The sequence below is a fragment of the Rutidosis leptorrhynchoides genome, chromosome 2, assembly GCF_046630445.1.
Source record: "Rutidosis leptorrhynchoides isolate AG116_Rl617_1_P2 chromosome 2, CSIRO_AGI_Rlap_v1, whole genome shotgun sequence".
Classification (NCBI taxonomy): domain Eukaryota; kingdom Viridiplantae; phylum Streptophyta; class Magnoliopsida; order Asterales; family Asteraceae; genus Rutidosis; species Rutidosis leptorrhynchoides.
The window spans coordinates 257,751,998-257,771,863 of record NC_092334.1 but is presented as its reverse complement, the minus strand read 5'-3'; the positions used below and the strand labels follow the sequence as shown (position 1 = coordinate 257,771,863).

General features: G+C 38.5%; 1 protein-coding gene across 1 annotated transcript; it reads right to left on the bottom strand.

Annotated features, from left to right (window-relative positions):
- Positions 1-1,986: 1,986 nt before the first annotated feature.
- Positions 1,987-2,550, bottom strand: LOC139891760 (histone H3.2-like). The gene has a single exon (XM_071874745.1). The coding sequence runs from the start codon at positions 2,507-2,509 to the stop codon at positions 2,099-2,101; it is 411 nt and encodes a 136-aa protein (XP_071730846.1). The 5' UTR covers positions 2,510-2,550; the 3' UTR covers positions 1,987-2,098.
- Positions 2,551-19,866: the final 17,316 nt, after the last annotated feature.

Genomic DNA, 19,866 nt, shown 5'->3' with positions numbered 1-19,866 from the left:
CTAGGTCAATAGCAGGATGCTTCTAGGAGCCCATCTGGTATAGTGGTTTACTATATATATTATTGTTTTAGATGTTGGCTTTATCAAATTTTATTGTCTTAATAATGAGAAATTGAAATTACATCTTTACTGAGTGTATCTAAAATGGATGATTCACTGTACTTTTCTCCATTGGAGAACGTGAACATGTAAGTAAAGGTGGTGGGATAAGTTCATATATTAACTCGATTATATATGCTTAAGTCCATGATTATTATAGCATTGATCAGATCAGGTATGCATTTAATAATGTTGACTTTATCTGTTGCAGGAATGACATTTGGACCATTAAATCTGGTTAATGAAGTTGATGAAAATAAAAGTAAGGTAAGGCTTGTAGTTTGATGAAGTCTGTTGTGCCTTTTGAAGGACCATTTTTTATTTTGAAGCTTGTTACGTATTACTGTAGATCTTCTGGTATCAGTTTATATACGTCAGCCTCATGTTTGGTGTATTTAGAGTTTCTATAATCTTACGGATTTGGTTTCTTTAGATTGTTGGTAGCGGTGCTCTGACATTAAAATTTGGGGTGCTTAGTCACTTAACATACGACCCCAGTCAGTTTATCTACAATATAATACCAGTTATAACATATAACATGCTCAAATAATCATTGTCAAAAAAAAACATACAAACAGTAAGTTCATATAGTTTTACTTCTGATTGTTTCGCGTATGTAGTATTTGAGCAACTAACAAAGAATGTTGTCCGAGGAATATGGGCTCGAACAATCAGGAATATGCTCAAATAACAAGGAGATGTCTACAATCCTTGGAAACGCGCACATAATCATGTATCTAGTACTAAATCATAATTCTATGCATTTAGTAAGAAATCTCAATCTTATAATACAGTCAAAACATATTTCCAAGGTTAAACATATTGTTTCAAACTCTTCAAGTATTTTCTGAAATTTTGGTTACCCAAATTAAATTATAATAATAATCAGAAAGTGAAAATTAAGAGATGTTAGTGCTCATTTGAATTCTGGTAGGGCTGAATTTGACGAAAATGTCAAAGTCAAAGTGTCCCTCTGTTCTTTGGTAGTTGAACTAGTTAGTATTCTTAAATATCTTGCACTAATTGTCTTGCGAAAATTACTAAGGACTCGAGCTCGCCTTGACTCAAGTATAAGTTCAAGCTCAGCATGACTGTTGAGCTTCCACAAAGAATAATCAAGCTCAACTTGGACAATATTTCAGGATAGCTGAACCTTGAATTTTTAAATAAAGATAGTATTAATTCTAATTATATGTCAAACATATTTTTTCATAGAACATAAAAGATAAAGATCAAAATTAAATATCGTTGCAAATTGATCATCGATTACTATAATATCATTAGTTCAAATATGTATATAAGCTGGGTTTGGATGCTCAACAATGCAACAGATTTATTCTTCTACGGCAAATTTTTTATGAGTTTGATAAGTTAGATTTATAAAACCAATTCCAAGCTAAATATAAATTAAAACTACACTCTGCAGGTTATACTTAGGGTCTGTTACAGATAATGAAATTGGAGAGAAAAGAAGGGTTTTGGAAAGAAGATGAATAAAAATATGTGTTCCCTAGTTTTTATTATTGGTAGAAAAGGAGAGAAGGGGAAGGGAAATTGTGATAATTTCTTTGCATAATAATCATTCCAATTTGGAGAGTTTGAGGGATTTGAACTGGAAGCCAATTTTCACTCCTGATTATACAGATGCAATCAATCAATTTCCTTCTAACTTGGGAACACTAAAATTAACTTTATAATCACTCCTCTTCTTTTCAATCAAATACCATCCTCTTCTTTTCTTTACATTTCTTTCAATCTAAAACTCTGGAAGAGAGCCTTACCTTGACTGCAAGTTCATATTTTTACACCATTTTCTTCTTTAATTTTGAAGAATATAAGATGTATAAAGTTGGACCTAATAATAACATCAACTTAAAACCATTTTCACATAAAACCATTTCATTAAAACAAGTACCAACAGAGATAACCATTACATCAACTTACAAACCCTAAATAAATCATACCAACATAACATAAACGATTGAACCAAATTAACCATCTAAGCTCTTTCACCTCTAATTCTTCGAGCCAACTGCATATCCTTAGGCATGATGGTAACTCTTTTAGCATGAATCGCACACAGATTCGTATCTTCAAACAATCCAACCAAATAAGCTTCAGATGCTTCTTGTAATGCAGCAACAGCACTGCTTTGAAACCTCAAATCAGTTTTAAAATCCTGTGCGATTTCTCTCACTAGTCTCTGAAACGGAAGTTTACGGATCAACAGTTCGGTACTCTTTTGATACTTCCGGATCTCTCTTAGTGCAACAGTTCCTGGCCTGAATCTGTGCGGTTTCTTCACTCCTCCGGTGGCGGGGGCTGATTTCCGAGCAGCTTTGGTTGCTAGTTGCTTTCTCGGTGCCTTTCCTCCGGTTGATTTTCTAGCGGTTTGCTTTGTACGAGCCATTTTGTTTTCACGAAATTTCAAGGAAGATATTTGGTTATTTGAATTTGTGTAACTTGAGAGATAAATAAATTGGATTGTGTAAGTATATATATTAGGGCTTTGGTTCGGACGGTTCATTTTGTGATTTAAAATTTCGGGAGTGATTAGTTAGCGCCATTGAGTATGAACCGTTGGATTGCTAATGAAAGAAATGAACGGTCAAGATTAGACGCTAGGAGACAAGCCGGATGGCGATCCGTGTGATACTGCTCCACAATTTATTATTCTCCGTAGTAAGTTTTATCTTGACAAAATTACACAAATGGTCCTTGTGTTTGATAAATATTGTACGGGTACTTTTAACTTTTTTTTTTTCAACTGGATAGTCCAAAAGTTTTAACGTTTTAGACGGATAGTTCAATTTCGTCATGTCCGTTTCATTTTTCTCTCTAACTCTATGCATAAAGCCCTAAATCGAAACCTAACTCGTTGGAAACCAGATCTGAACAAAAGGTTTTTAATCATACATGGACGTGACTAAATTGAACTATCCGTCTAAAATGTTCAAACTTCCGGACTATCTAGTTGAAAAAATCAAGTTTAGACTATCTGAGCAATTTTGTCTTTTTTTTCTTTCTATTATCTTTTTAGAACAAAATCGATACTAGTGATTGTTGAGTTGATAAAAATTGTTCTCTTTCTTTCATAAACCTATTTGCCTTACTATTTTAGTTTTTTTTTTTTAAATAGTATCTTTTACTTTTATTCTAAATACCAATGAAAATCAGTACAGTTTTAGTTATGTTTATTTTGTTATATATTTTCTTGTTTTTTTATGAACGACAGTTAGGAGTCACTGAGATAAGTTCTAATACGATGTTGTAACTCACGCAACCGATCATTTCTCTGGACGAACATTACATAACCTACCCCATTATGAAACTCTACGATGAGTCTATATGGGCATCATGTATGGAAACACTCCATCAGTGGAGTGTATATATATAATGACGCCACCAAGACTTGAATACACGACCTCAATGTCAGATGAACATCTCAGTACTGTCACGCTAATGGTTCTACTCTTCGTTTTTTCGAGAAAAAACATAGAAATTCTTGTGCTTGAAATGGGTACTAGTCTAGTGACTTTTAAATTTACGGGTTTAATGAAGAAATTATTTTAGTGATTAAATCTCTAATGTAAATATCTAGAAACTTTGAAATGAACAAATTAGTTTTATGACATGTGAAGTTCTGGTTTATAAATAAAAAAAGGTCAAAATGAAACATACATTAACATTATAAATAAAAAAGAATTTAAAAATGTAACACGAAAACATGACACAAACTGATAATAAGGTCTATATGATCAAAAATATAATGTGTCTTGAATCACATTCATTAATAGATAAACTCCTATCACCTTCATTCATTGGTAAGCTTCCAACATATGGCATTATGGTAACGCATTCGAACTCTCATCTTATTGATGAAGATTTGACCAAAGTATCTTATTAGTTTCACTTGGTATTATTTATGCACTACTACATAAAAGAGTATCTAAACCCCTATAGCAAACCGGTTTTAAGGAAAAGAGGTAAAAAAAAAAAAAACGATTCTGAAGTGTATAGAAACCGGTTTTTAGTAACACAGAAAATGGGAGACTGGTTTTTAGAAAAAACCGGTTCTCAAAGTGCACTTTGCAAACTGGTCTTTTCTGAAACACCGGTTCCAACTTTGCAAACATATTTTTGTTTAAAAACCGTTCTCGATTCACTCAATTTGCATCTCTTAATTTGAGCGGGTTTCAATTAAAGCTGAGCGGGAGTTGAAAAGTCAAATAATTCACTCAATTTGCATCTCTTATTCTACTCCATGCTCTTATTCACCAAACATAAAAACCCTAACTTTAGCCTCCACTAATATATAACCCAGCCTTCACCTTCAGTGCTCGATAAATTTAGGTGATTAAAGTTGTAGTTGTTTACTTGTTACTACTTTGTATAGATTAATTAAATTCAACTTAGCGTATTAATTTGATTGAGAATAATTTTGTACCTCAAGAATTGTTGATAATATAAGTTTTTTTATAATTGCAGTTTATTATTATTAATTATTATTAATTATTATTATTATTATTATTATTATTATTATTATTATTATTATTATTATTATTATTATTACTAGCTTAATGCCCGCGAATTCGCGGGGCTATTTTATAGAACTAAGCAAGTATAAATTAAAAACTACTTAGTATGAATTTTTATATTATTTGTGTGGTTTTCAATAACGGACAAATCATAGAATAATGTTGTATCATTGTTGAGTAAATCATAACAAAAAAAAAACACAAACGCAACTCTAATTAATTCCGTTGTAAATAGTTTGTATTCTTTTTACTATGGAGGTGATGGAGTTTTAGAGGGAGTTATGTGCAACACATAAATACTATATCTTCCCTCTGTTTAGATAAGAGATAAATGTAAAAATTTTAATTAATAATAATAACAATGAATGTTGTGAACAAATTTGCAAATGGAAATGTTAATCAAACTATAAGGCTGATTTACATTTCCTGAATAGTTGGTGAAGCCAATTTAGATAGATTCACTTGATATATATTTAAAAAGTTTCCAGTCACCTGACCCGCCCATATTGCTACCATTATGTTCATTTGAATACAATCCCTTAGCACTATATATTTGGCCCACATAAAAATATGTATAAACAGATTGATTAATTTATGAACCAACAACTTGTGATGCCCCGTACAAAACCATCGTGTACGAATCATCAACAACAGGATCATTACAAGGTTAAGTACTACATGCTGTAATAAAAGAAGTTGCATTCACGATAAAAAAGATGACATCATAACCGACGTCAATTGTTTTACACCAACAGTATGCTTCTACGAATAGCAAGCATGAATAAATGTATGTGACCCTTAGGTCGTTACAAAACATAGTTTCAAATGTATTAAAGTTTGAATGCAAGATAGACAGTTCATGCGGTGATAATCACTAGAGCAGCGGGTGTCTACGGCAAGACTAGTACACAGCGGAAGCAACCTTAAGCACCTGAGAAAAACATGCTTAAAAACGTCAACACAAAGGTTGGTGAGCTATAGTTTAAGTATAACAGTATGTAAGGTAGGCCACGAGATTTCAGTGCTACAACGAGCGTTTCAAAACAGTATGATAAAGTATATGTTAACCGTGGGCACTTGGTAACTAACTTAACGTTTATACCCCCCTGAAAGTACACTTGACAAGTGCGTATGTATACGAAGTATTAAACACTCGTTAAATGCTAGCGCGACTAGCCCGAGTGGGGATGTCAAACCCTATGGATCCATATCTAAGATTCGCGTTCACGGTTCAAAAACCAATGATTAAACGTTACCGAGCTAAAGGGAATGTTTATGCCGTTGTATAACCCACACATATATAAAGTTTAAGTACTCGTGCCTAGTATGTAAAACATAAAATCCGCATGTATTCTCAGTTCCCAAAATAAGTTAAAGTAAAAGGGGAATGCTATAACTCACAATGATAAAGTAGCGGTAAAGTATGACTCGGAAAGTAAGCAAGTAATGAAGGTTGTCCAAACGGGTCCTCAACCTAAGTCAATAGTACTAAGTCAGTAAATCGTCCGAATAGGTTTAAAAGTATGTAAATAAGGTCTTAAAGATCATCATCATTCATCATTAAACAAAAGGTGTAAAGTAATTTCGTTCATGGAAAGAGTTTAAAACAAAGGCTGAGTTCGGTCAGTCACCACGGCCTCTATACCTACTGAAATAAGGTGAGACCAGTGGCCATGGCTCCGTATATGAGTCCTTTAGTTGTGGTAAAAATTACAGAAGCAAACTCGTCTTCGTTTGACCGTGGCGATGGTCTAAGTGCGAGTAGGTCAGAATTTTCAGCACAACGTTAAATGGACATAGTGACGATCGGAGGGCCATAAATCCTAAACCGTAACTCGGATTAAGACGAGTCCTATATGAAAAGTTATCTAATTGAACAGAGCTATCTGAAAATCTTAGTTACAGTAGCCCCGGTTGTACGGGTCAGACACATAAACAGTAAAACAGTAGGGTCAGTAGGTTCCGGTGGTTCTTGGTGTTCGATGCTTATCATGGTTCTCATCCTTGATGCGTATAGCTTCAAGTGTACAACTCGTTGATGTGTTTGCATCATTTTCACCAAGGTTTGACCATCATAACCCAAGTGTAAGTCTAAGACATGAAGCACAACTCACTTAAGTGTTGCAAGTGTTTTGATGAACCAAAGTTACATCAAAGTCTTAGATCTAACACATACATGAACTTTAAAACTAATAATAAGTTACAAACTTGAAAGTAAACTTATGAAATCAAGATCTTAAGTTGTAGAACATAGTTCTTAGTTAGATCTTGAAGATCCTAGACCCAAAAGTCTAGATCTAACATAAGTGTACAAAGTTATAGTTAAAGAAAGCTTACTTACATGTTCTTGAACTTTCAAAGTTAACTTTTAGTTCAAGATTAATGAGATCAAAGTTAACTTGTAACACTTGACCAATAACAACCAACAAACATGAAATTAAAGTGCATAATATAAAGAATAAATTAAGTAAACAAGTAACTAGTTCATGAGTTTCATACTTTAAAGATTCAAGCCTAAGTCTTGATCTTTAAGAAAGTAAACTTTAAAGTTTACTAACATGAATTACAAGTATGATTTACAACACATGAACCTTAAATATTTTGAAACAATAAATGTAGAATCATAAACTAGTAAGTTTATGTTCTTGTGTGTTCTTGTAAATACAAGATAGAATGAAGAATTAAACTAAAAAGTTTGATTCTTGATAACTAGTAAGTATGTAACAACAAATAAGTAAACAACTACAACAAGTAACAACAATCAAAGACAAGTGATGATGATGATTATGTATGTATATGTAGTCAGTTTTTGCAAAGAAAAGAGAAGGAAAAGAAGCCTTGTAACTTACAAAGTTTAGAGAGTAAAGAGAGAAAAAAAGTATGCAAGTAAGTGTGTGTTTGGAATGAGTGAAGTGTGAGAGAAAACTAATGAATATGTAATCAAAAATTTGAAACAAAAAACACCCTTGCACACTACTAGGCCGACGGTTTCTAGTGGGGGAGGGGGGAGAGTTTTACACACTAGTCTCATGCATGCTAAAGCATTTAAAGTTTGTTAATAAGGGGTGTATGCATGGGAAGGTGTTGTAAGTATCATGTAACTATATTCCTTATGTACTTAATCAATCTAGTTAAGATCAAATGTCATGCTTACATGTTAAATGGGCTAATAAGTCCACTAAAGAAGTAGGGTGGGCTCTTTAAGTCCACTAACATTAATTAAAGCCCAAGTTTCAAGTAGTTAACAAGTTAATCCAACTAAAGCCCAAGTAATTAACCAATAACCTTAGTTAATTAAAATGATTAATAAAATCAATCATGAATGTAAATAATATTTGAAAATATTATCCGTGTAAGTTTCGTGTGTCACAGAGACATTTCGGGCATTCAAAAGTCAAGTATGGTTAATCATGGCAACAAGTAAATGTAATAACATACATTCATTTTATCACACGTATTAATAATAATTATTATTAATAAATAAACGTTGGAAAATCCAAGGTCGTTACATTACCCACCTGTTAAAGAAAATTTCGTCCCGAAATTTAAGCTGAGGTAGATGGAGGAGTCGGGAAAAGGTGAGGATACTTCTGCATCATTTGATCCTCTCGTTCCCAAGTAAATTCAGGTCCTCGTTTGGCATTCCATCGTACTCGGACGATCGAAATCTTGTTGTGTTTCAAAGTTTTGATCTCACGATCCATAATTTCAACAGGTTCTTCCACGAAGTGGAGTTTGTCGTCAATCGTAAGTTCTTCCAGTGGTATGATAAGTTCGGGTGCAGCAAGACACTTCTTCAAGTTTGACACGTGGAAGGTAGGATGAACTGAGCTTAACTGTGCTGGTAGATCCAAACGGTAAGCAACGGGTCCAACACGTTCCAAAATTTCGAAAGGGCCAATGTATCGCGGGTTTAACTTTCCGCGTTTTCCAAAGCGAATCACACCTTTCCAAGGTGCAACCTTCAACATTACACGGTCGCCCACATTGAATTTAAAGACTTTACATTTAAGATCAGCATAACTCTTTTGGCGATCACGGGCAGTCTTAAGTCTCGCTTGAATCTGAGCAATCTTCTCCGTCGTTTCATGGACTACCTCGGGTTCGGTGATTTGCTTTTCGCCTACTTCGGCCCAATAAATAGGAGATTAGCACTTACGGCCATACAATGCTTCGAAATGTGCGGCATTAATGCTCGAGTGATAACTGTTGTTGTACGAGAATTCGGCTAACGGCAAATGCCTTTCCCAGGCCTTTCCAAAATCAATGACACATGCACGCAACATGTCCTCCAAAGTCTGAATTGTTCGTTCACTTTGCCCGTCAGTCTGAGGGTGATAAGCATTACTCATGTCAAGACGAGTTCCCATGGCTTCTTGCAAAGAACGCCAAAATCTAGAAGCAAAACGGGGATCGCGATCGGAGATGATTGATAAAGGTACACCATGACGAGATACAACCTCCTTGATGTATAGTTGAGCAAGTCTTTCCATTGTATCAGTTTCCTTCATTGCTAGGAAGTGTGCAGATTTGGTGAGGTGGCCAACAATAACCCAAATGGTATCGTATCCGCCCACCGTCTTTGGCAGCTTGGTGATAAAATCCATTGTGATCCTTTCCCACTTCCATTGTGGGATCTCCGGCTGTTGAAGTAATCCAGAGGGTCTCTGATGCTCGGCTTTAACCTTCGAGCAGGTCAAACACTTACCAACATAAGTCGCAACGTCCTTCTTAAGATTCGGCCACCAATACTGTTCTTTAAGGTCGTGGTACATCTTGCCCGCTCTAGGATGAATCGAATATCTCGATTTATGTGCTTCATCAAGTATAAGGTTCCGTGGATCTCCATAAAAAGGTACCCAAATTCTTTCGGCATAACATCGGAGTCCAGACTCCCTAACCTCGAATCGAGAGACAAGTATGTTCAAATGTTCGTGAGATATATTCTCCTCCTTGAGGGCCTCTTCTTGGGCTACTCTGATCTGGATGTTGAGGTTCGAATGAATGGTGATGTTCAGAGCCCTAACACAAAGAGGTGCCGTCCTCTCCTTTCAGCTTAAAGCGTCAGCTACAACATTGGCCTTGCCATGATGATAGCGAAGTTCACAATCATAGTCGTTTAGCTTCTCGATCCATCGACGTTGTCTCATATTCAGTTGCTTCTGGTCAAAGATGTGCTGGAGGCTCTTGTGATCGGTGAATATAGTACTCTTAGTTCCATACAAATAGTGTCTCCACAATTTGAGCGCAAAGACAATGGCTCCAAGTTCGAGATCGTGAGTGGTGTAGTTCTGCTCGTGAATCTTCAGTTGACGAGAAGCATAGGCAATAACCTTTGATCTTTGCATCACTACACAACCAAAACCACTTTTCGACGCATCGCAATAAACAACAAAGTCGTCACTGCCCTCGGGAAGCGATAAGATAGGTGCGGTGGTTAACTTCTTCTTCAAAGTTTGGAATGCTGATTCGTGTGCGGGTTCCCAAATGAACTTCTTGCCCTTGTGAGTCAGTGCGGTCAAAGGACGCGCAATCAGAGAAAATCCTTCAATGAACCTTCGGTAGTAACCGGCGAGACCTAGGAATTGGCGAATGTGGGTCGGAGTAGTGCGAGTCTCCCACTTGCTGATAGCTTCAATCTTGGTGGGATCAACTTTGATACCCTGGTCGCTCACAACATGACCTAGAAATTGTACTTCCTTCAATCAAAATTCACACTTGGAGAATTTGGCGTAAAGTTGCTCTTGTCTCAGGAGTTCAAGTACTAGTCGGAGGTGTTGCTCATGCTCTTCTTGGCTCTTAGAGTAGATGAGGATATCATCTATGAAGACGATAACAAACTTATCCAAGTACGGCTTGCAGACACGATTCATGAGATCCATGAACACGACTGGTGCATTGGTTAATCTGAATGGCATCACGAGAAACTCATAATGACCATAACGAGTTCTAAATGCAGTTTTCATCACGTCACTTTCCTTCACCCTCAACTGGTGATAAACGGATCGTAAATCGATCTTTAAGTAAACGCTCGATCCTTGTAGTTGATCAAAAAGATCATCAATTCGTGGAAGAGGATACCGATTCTTGATAGTCAATTTATTGAGCTCACAGTAGTCGATACACATACGGAAGGATCCATCCTTATTTTTCACAAACAACACAGGTGCGCCCCAAGGCGAGAAGCTTGGTTGGATAAATCCTCGATCAAGTAGTTCTTGTAGTTGGCTTTGTAATTCTTGTATCTCGGAAGGTACGAGTCTATAAGGTGCGCGAGCTACAGGTGCAGCTCCTGGCACTAAGTCAATCTGAAACTCTACGGCTCTCGGCGGTGGTAATCCAGGCAATTCCTCTGGGAAGACATCGGAAAATTCATTCACAATTTGAACGTCGTTCACGCTCTTCACCTCAGTTTCTACCATTTTCACATGCGCTAGGACAGCAAGACGTCCCTTCTTCATGATCTTTTGCGCTTTCACGCAATTAATGAGGTTCAACTTTGAGGTACATCTCTCTCCGTAGATGATCAGTGGCTCACCGTCTCCTTGTGGTATACGAAGAGCTTTATCTCCATAGATAATATCGGCCCTTATCTTGCTTAATCAATCCATACCGACGATCACGTCAAAACTTCCCAGTTTGATAGGTATCAAATCGATTTCGAAATCTGCACCAGCTATGTTGATAATAGCTCCACGACTAATATGGTCAACCCTTTCAAGTTTTCCATTGGCGACCTCGATAAGCATACTCTCTTTTAACGGGACTAACGACCAATTAATCTTATCGCAAAAATGTCTACATACATAACTTCTATCCGCACCAGTATCAAACAAGACAGAAGCTAAAAGATTGTTGATTGTGAATATACCTGTCACCAAGTTGGGGTTATCGCGTGCATCCCTTGCATTAACATTAAAAGCTTGCCCACGGGGTGGTCCGCCATCTTTTCGCTTGTTTGGGCACGCATTTCTGAAATGGCCCGTCTGCCCGCATTCATAACACTTCTTCGGCCCGTTGGTGTTCGGCTTCTCATTCAAAGTGGAGGCCTTGCAGTCTTTCCCGATATGCCCAGCCCTTTGGCACTTTTCACAAACAACATTACAATATCCAGTATGGTGCTTGTAGCATCGCTTGCATTGTGGTAAGGTTCCTTTGTAATTCGGGTTGGAGTTGGTGTTGTTGTTGGGGTTGGGGTTTCCACTGTTGTTGTTTCCTCTGAAACCCTCATGTCGTTTCGCCGGGTTTTGTTCATAGTTTCTTCCCCTGTTGTTGTTGTTGTTGTTGTGGTTATCCCATTTGCGCTTCTCACTAGTACCCGCTTCAGTCTTAGTTTTCTTCGGTTCATCGATGGTTATTTGATTCATTAAAGTATGCGCCATGCGCATCGCTTCTGGGACATTTGGTGGTTTGGACGAGGTGACGTTTCCCTTAATGCTCTTAGGGAGTCCCCAGAAGTATCTCTCCATTCGCTTGAATTCTGGGGTGACCATTGTCGGACACATCAGGGCTAGTTCCAAAAATCTCCTGTTGTAACCATCAAGGTCGTTCCCAACGGCCTTTAACTGCATGAATTCCATTTCCATCTTTTGGATTTCGGTTCTCGGACAATACTCCTCAATCATGGCACACTTAAATTCTTCCCATGGCGTAGCATACACCTCATCAATTCCTTGTGCCTGTGCCATTGTGTTCCACCAAGTGAGCGCGCCGTCAGATAGCGTGCAAGAAGCAAATTTGGTTTTGCTGTCCTCCGAACAGTTGCTAACTCGGAATACTGATTCAAGCTTCTCGAACCATCTGGTGAGACCAACCGGTCCCTCAGTGCCGCTGAAGTTATGTGGTTTACAGCTCTGGAATTCCTTGTAAGTACACCCATTTCGAACGGGTTGAATAATCGGTGGTGGTGGCGGTGGCGGTGGAGCTTGGGGTTGCATTTCCGCAATGGCTGTGGCTACACATTCTTGGATCATCTTTTCAATTTGAGCAGCAGTAGGTGTGGATCGATCGTTAGCCATGGTGTTCTAAACAAAATTTTTTGACTTAAGTCAAAATCCAGCATTCAACATATAATAATATAGTATATGTAACCAACATGGAATCAACACATCACATGTTTATTAAGTAACGCATCTAGGTACAAGTACCACAGAATCATCATACAGTAATGTATATAGAACATCGTGCAATAATTAAATAACGCAAAGTTCCATTAATAATAATAAGTTTCATACATCTGAATAAGTCCGTACAATACATAAGTGAAACATAAAACTAAAACTAGATTACATAATGAAATCTAAATACAAAAGCCCCACGGTGATGGTGGGTGAAGGATGTCCATAACATGGGCCATCTGGTCCTCTAGCTCAGCAACTCGAGCTCGGAGGGTCTCCACCTCCCTTGTCAATTCCTCGACAGTGAGAGATGGTGGGGCAGGTGGTGCTGGGGGTGCCGGTGGTGCCGGTGGTGCAGACATTACATAACGTGGTGCAGATGTTCTGGCTCCAGAAATAGTCAGTACGTAACGGGGTGCCTTACGCACTTGTGGGTCGGCAGGGTACAGCACAAGCCGCTTACGAGCAGTAACCCTACGACGTCGACCAAACACGTCAGTGAAGGCTCGTCCTCCGTTGATCCCCGGAATGATGGTACCGTCGAAGTGATACCGCTTCTTCGGCGGGGTGGAGGGTGGCTGAATAGGTACATCAGCAGGGTCCTCATCATCACTGGAGTAGTCTGAGGAGGTGTCATCGGATGAAGCATCAGTGGATGACGGGTCGTCCGAATCATGTGGTGGCTGTACGGGTGGCTGAACTGGTTGTCCTTGAGCGGCCATCATCTGTCTGTACCTAGCGGGTCCGATCGGAATGAGACGTCCATCAGGGGCGCGTCGGCACCAATGGCAATATCGGTTACGGAAAGGACCTTCTCCGAACTCCGCGGGAATCACAATCTCACTGGAGCGGGGCTGTGATCCTGAGGGTCCGGGGGCAGATGGAGCTGGAATCTTTAAAGGATCCTGGGCTCTGCTAGAAGTAACCACTGGGGCAGGCGCCTGGCTGCTAGTCCTGGAAAATGAAGCGACGGGGTCACTCGTGGGTAGCGGGATCGGTGTGTCGGCAGCAGCAGCAGGTGGTGTGACTGACGAGTCTGAACTGCCCAAAATGATAGTAGGTGGAGTATCCGTTATCTGAACAAGGAAAAATAAAATTTTTCATGTCAGTAAGTCATAAAGCAAGCACGTATTAGGCCAACAGTTTAAATCATGTATAACAATAAGTAGCATGGCAATAATAACGAATCGTACAGAAGTAGCATGCAATCGAAACAAGTAATATCATACAGTAATGAAATCATGTAGTAGCATACGGCACGTAGCAGTAAAAGTAAGCAGCAGCATGCAGTAAGTTCAGCGGAAACAGTAAACTAGCAAGTTGTAGATTAGTCCTATTAGTGAATCCTACTCGGTCGATCTTAGACTCACTAATGCAACCTAATTCCCTATAACCAATGCTCTGATACCAAATGTGATGCCCCGTACAAAACCATCGTGTACGAATCATCAACAACAGGATCATTACAAGGTTAAGTACTACATGCTGTAATAAAAGAAGTTGCATTCACGATAAAAAGATGACGTCATAACCGACGTCAATTGTTTTACACCAACAGTATGCTTCTACGAATAGCAAGCATGAATAAATGTATGTGACCCTTAGGTCGTTACAAAACATAGTTTCAAATGTATTAAAGTTTGAATGCAAGATAGACAGTTCATGCGGTGATAATCACTAGAGCAGCGGGTGTCTACGGCAAGACTAGTACACAGCGGAAGCAACCTTAAGCACCTGAGAAAAACATGCTTAAAAACATCAACACAAAGGTTAGTGAGCTATAGTTTAAGTATAAAAGTATGTAAGGTAGGCCACGAGATTTCAGTGCTACAACGAGCGTTTCAAAACAGTATGATAAAGTATATGTTAACCGTGGGCACTTGGTAACTAACTTAACATTTATACCCCCTGAAAGTACACTTGGAAAATGCATATGTATACGAAGTATTAAACACTCATTAAATGCTAGCGCGACTAGCCCGAGTGGGGATGTCAAACCTTATGGATCCATATCTAAGATTCGCGTTCACGGTTCAAAAACCAATGATTAAACGTTACCGAGCTAAAGGGAATGTTTATGCCGTTGTATAACCCACACATATATAAAGTTTAAGTACTCGTGCCTAGTATGTAAAACATAAAATCCGCATGTATTCTCAGTTCCCAAAATAAGTTAAAGTAAAAAGGGAATGCTATAACTCACAATGATAAAGTAGCGGTAAAGTATGACTCAGAAAGTAAGCAAGTAATGAAGGTTGTCCAAATGGGTCCTCAACCTAAGTCAAATAGTACTAAGTCAGAATATCGTCTGAATAGGTTTAAAAGTATGTAAATAAGGTCTTAAAGGTCATCATCATTCATCATTAAACAAAAGGTGTAAAGTAAGTTTCGTTCATGGAAAGAGTTTAAAATAAAGGCTGAGTTCGGTCAGTCACCACGGCCTCTATACCTACTGAAATAAGGTGAGACCAGTGGCCATGGATCCGTATATGAGTCCTTTAGTTGTGGTAAAAATTACAGAAGCAAACTAGTCTTCGTTTGACCGTGGCGACGGTCTAAGTGCGAGTAGGTCAGAATTTTCAGCACAACGTTAAATGGACATAGTGACGATCGGAGGGCCATAAATCCTAAACCGTAACTCGGATTAAGAAGAGTCCTATATGAAAAGTTATCTACTCGAACATAGCTATCTGTACAGTAGCCCACGTCATACGGGTCAGACACATAAACAGTAAAACAGTAGGGACAGTAGGTTTCGGTGGTTCTTGGTGTTCGATGCTTATCATGGTTCTCATCCTTGATGCATATAGCTTCAAGTGTACAACTCGTTGATGTGTTTGCATCATTTTCACCAACGTTTGACCATCATAACCCAAGTGTAAGCCTAAGACATGAAGCACAAATCACTTAAGTGTTGCAAGTGTTTTGATGAACCAAAGTTACATCAAAGTCTTAGATCTAACACATACATGAACTTTAAAACTAATAATAAGTTACAAACTTGAAAGTGAACTTATGAAATCAAGATCTTAAGTTGTAGAACATAGTTCTTAGTTAGATCTTGAAGATCCTAGACCCAAAAGTCTAGATCTAATATAAGTGTACAAAGTTATAGTTAAAGAAAGCTTACTTACATGTTTTTGAACTTTCAAAGTTAACTTTTAGTTCAAGATTAATGAGATCAAAGTTAACTAGTAACACTTGACCAATAACAACCAACAAACATGAAATTAAAGTGCATAATGTAAAGAATAAACTAAGTAAACAAGTAACTAGTTCATGAGTTTCATACTTTAAAGATTCAAGCCTAAGTCTTGATCTTTAAGAAAGTAAACTTTAAAGTTTACTAACATGAATTACAAGTATGATTTACAACATATGAACCTTAAATCTTTTGAAAAAATAAATGTAGAATCATAAACTAGTAAGTTTATGTTCTTGTGTGTTCTTATAAATACAAGATAGAATGAAGAATTAAACTAAAAAGTTTGATTCTTGATAACTAGTAAGTATGTAACAACAAATAAGTAAACAACTACAACAAGTAACAACAATCAAAGACAAGTGATGATGATGATTATGTATGTATATGTAGTCGGTTTTTGCAAAGAAAAGAGAAAGAAAAGAAGCCTTGTAACTTACAACGTTTGGAGAGTAAAGAGAGAAAAAAGTATGCAAGTAAGTGTGTGTTTGGAATGAGTGAAGTGTGAGAGAAAACTAGTGAATATGTAATCAAAAATTTGAAACAAAAACCACCCTTGCACACTACTAGGCCAACAGTTTCTAGTGAGGGAGGGGGGAGAGTTTTACACACTAGTCTCATGCATGCTAAAGCCTTTAAAGTTGGTTAATAAGGGGTGTATGCATGGGAAGGTGTTGTAAGTATCATGTAACTATATTCCTTATGTACTTAATCAATCTAGTTAAGATCAAATGTAATACTTACATGTTAAATGGGCTAATAAGTCCACTAAAGAAGTAGGGTGAGCTCTTTAAGTCCACTAACATTAATTAAAGCCCAAGTTTCAAGTAGTTAACAAGTTAATCCAACTAAAGCACAAGTAATTAACCAATAACCTTAGTTAACTAAAATGATTAATAAAATCAATCATGAATGTAAATAATATTTGAAAATATTATTCGTGTAAGTTTCGTGTGTCACAGAGATGTTTCGGGCATTCAAAAGTCAAGTATGGTTAATCATGGCAACAAGTAAATGTAATAACATACATTCGTTTTATCACACGTATTAATAATAATAATTATTAATAAATAAACGTTGGAAAATCCAAGGTCGTTACATTACCCACCTGTTAAAGAAAATTTCGTCCCGAAATTTAAGCTGAGGTAGATGGAGGAGTCGGGAAAAGGTGAGAATACTTCTGCATCATTTGATCCTCTCGTTCCCAAGTAAACTCAGGTCCTCGTTTGGCATTCCATCATACTCGGACGATCGGAATCTTGTTGCGTTTCAAAGTTTTGATCTCATGATCCATAATTTCAACAGGTTCTTCCACGAAGTGGAGTTTGTCGTCAATCGTAAGTTCTTCCAGTGGTATGATAAGTTCGGGTGCAGCAAAACACTTCTTCAAGTTTGACACGTGGAAGGTAGGATGAACTGAGCTCAACTGTGCTGGTAGATCTAAATGGTAAGCAACGGGTCCAACATGTTCCAACATTTCGAAAGGGTCAATGTATCGCGGGTTTAACTTTCCTCGTTTTCCAAAGCGAATCACACCCTTCCAAGGTGCAACCTTCAACATTACACGGTCGCCCACGTTGAATTCAACGTCTTTACATTTAAGATCAGCATAACTCTTTTGGCGATCACGGGCAGTCTTAAGTCTCGCTTGAATCTGAGCAATCTTCTCCGTCGTTTCGTGGACTACCTCGGGTCCGGTGATTTGCTTTTCACCTACTTCGGCCCAACAAATAGGAGATCGGCACTTACGGCCATACAATGCTTCGAAAGGTGCGGCATTAATGCTCGAGTGATAACTGTTGTTGTACGAGAATTCGGCTAATGGCAAATGCCTTTCCCAGGCCTTTCAGAAATCAATGAAACATGCACGCAACATGTCCTCCAAGGTCTGAATTGTTCGTTCACTTTGCCCGTCAGTCTGAGGGTGATAAGCAGTACTCATGTCAAGACGAGTTCCCATAGCTTCTTGCAAAGAACGCCAAAATCTAGAAGCAAAATGGGGATCACAATCGGAGATGATCGATAAAGGTACACCATGACGAGATACAACCTCCTTGATGTATAGTTGAGCAAGTCTTTCCATTGTATCAGTTTCCTTCATCGCTAGGAAGTGTGCAGATTTGGTGAGGCGGTCAACAATAACCCAAATGGTATCGTATCCGCCCACCGTCTTTGGCAGCTTGGTGATAAAATCCATTGTGATCCTTTCCCACTTCCATTGTGGGATCTCCGGTTGTTGAAGTAATCCAGAGGGTCTTTGATGCTCGGCTTTAACCTTCGAGCAAGTCAAACACTTACCAACATAAGTCGCAACGTCCTTCTTAAGATTCGGCCACCAATACTGTTCTTTAAGGTCGTGGTACATCTTGCCCGCTCCAGGATGAATCAAATATCTCAGTTTATGTGCTTCATCAAGTATAAGGTTCCGTAGATCTCCATAAAAAGGTACCCAAATTCTTTCGGCATAACATCGGAGTCCAGACTCTCTAACCTCGAATCGAGAGACAAGTAAGTTCAAATGTTCGTAAGATATATTCTCCTCCTTGAGGGCCTCATCTTGGGCTACTCTGATCTGGCTTTTGAGGTTCGAATGAATGGTGATGTTCAGAGCCCTAACACGAAGAGGTGCCGTCCTCTCCTTTCGGCTTAAAGCGTCAGCTACAACATTGGCCTTGCCAGGATGATAGCAAAGTTCACAATCATAGTCGTTTAGCCTCTCGATCCATCGACGCTGTCTCATATCCAGTTGCTTCTGGTCAAAGATGTGCTGGAGGCTCTTGTGATCGGTGAAGATAGTACTCTTAGTTCCATACAAATAGTGTCTCCACAATTTCAGCGCAAAGACAACGGCTCCAAGTTCGAGATCATGAGTGGTGTAGTTCTGCTCGTGAATCTTCAGTTGACAAGAAGCATAGGCAATAACCTTTGATCTTTGCATCAGTACACAACCAAAACCACTTTTTGACGCATCGCAATAAACAACAAAGTCGTCACTGCCCTCGGGAAGCGATAAGATAGGTGCGGTGGTTAACTTCTTCTTCAAAGTTTGGAATGCTGATTTGTGTGCGGGTTCCCAAATGACCTTCTTGCCCTTGTGAGTCAGTGCGGTTAAAGGACGCGTAATCAGAGAAAATCCTTCAATGAACCTTCGGTAGTAACCGGAGAGACCTAGGAATTGGCGAATGTGGGTCGGAGTAGTGGGAGTCTCCCATTTACTGATAGCTTCAATCTTGGTGGGATCAACTTTGATACCCTGGTCGCTCACAACATGACCCAGAAATTGTACTTCCTTCAACCAAAATTCACACTTGGAGAATTTGGCGTAAAGTTGCTCTTGTCTCAGGAGTTCAAGTACTAGTCGGAGGTGTTGCTCATGCTCTTCTTGGCTCTTAGAGTAGATGAGGATATCATCTATGAAGACGATAACAAACTTATCCAATGTTGATAATAGATCCACGACTAATATGATCAACCCTTTCAAGTTTTCCATTGGCGACCTCGACAAGCATACTCTCTTTTAACGGGACTAACGACCAATTAATCTTATTTCAAAAATGTCTACATACATAACTTCTATCCGCACCAGTATCAAACAAGACAGAAGCTAAAAGATTGTTGATTGTGAATATACCTGTCACCAAGTCGGGGTTATCGCGTGCATCCCTTGCATTAACATTAAAAGCTCGCCCACAGGGTGGTCCGCCATCTTTTCGCTTGTTTGGGCACGCATTTCTGAAATGGCCCATCTACCCGCATTCATAACACTTCTTCGGCCTGTTGGTGTTCGGCTTCCCATTCAAAGTGGTGGCCTTGCAGTCTTTCCCGATATGCCCAGCCCGTTGGCACTTTTCACAAACAACATTACAATATCCAATATGGTGCTTGTAGCACCGCTTGCATTGTGGTAAGG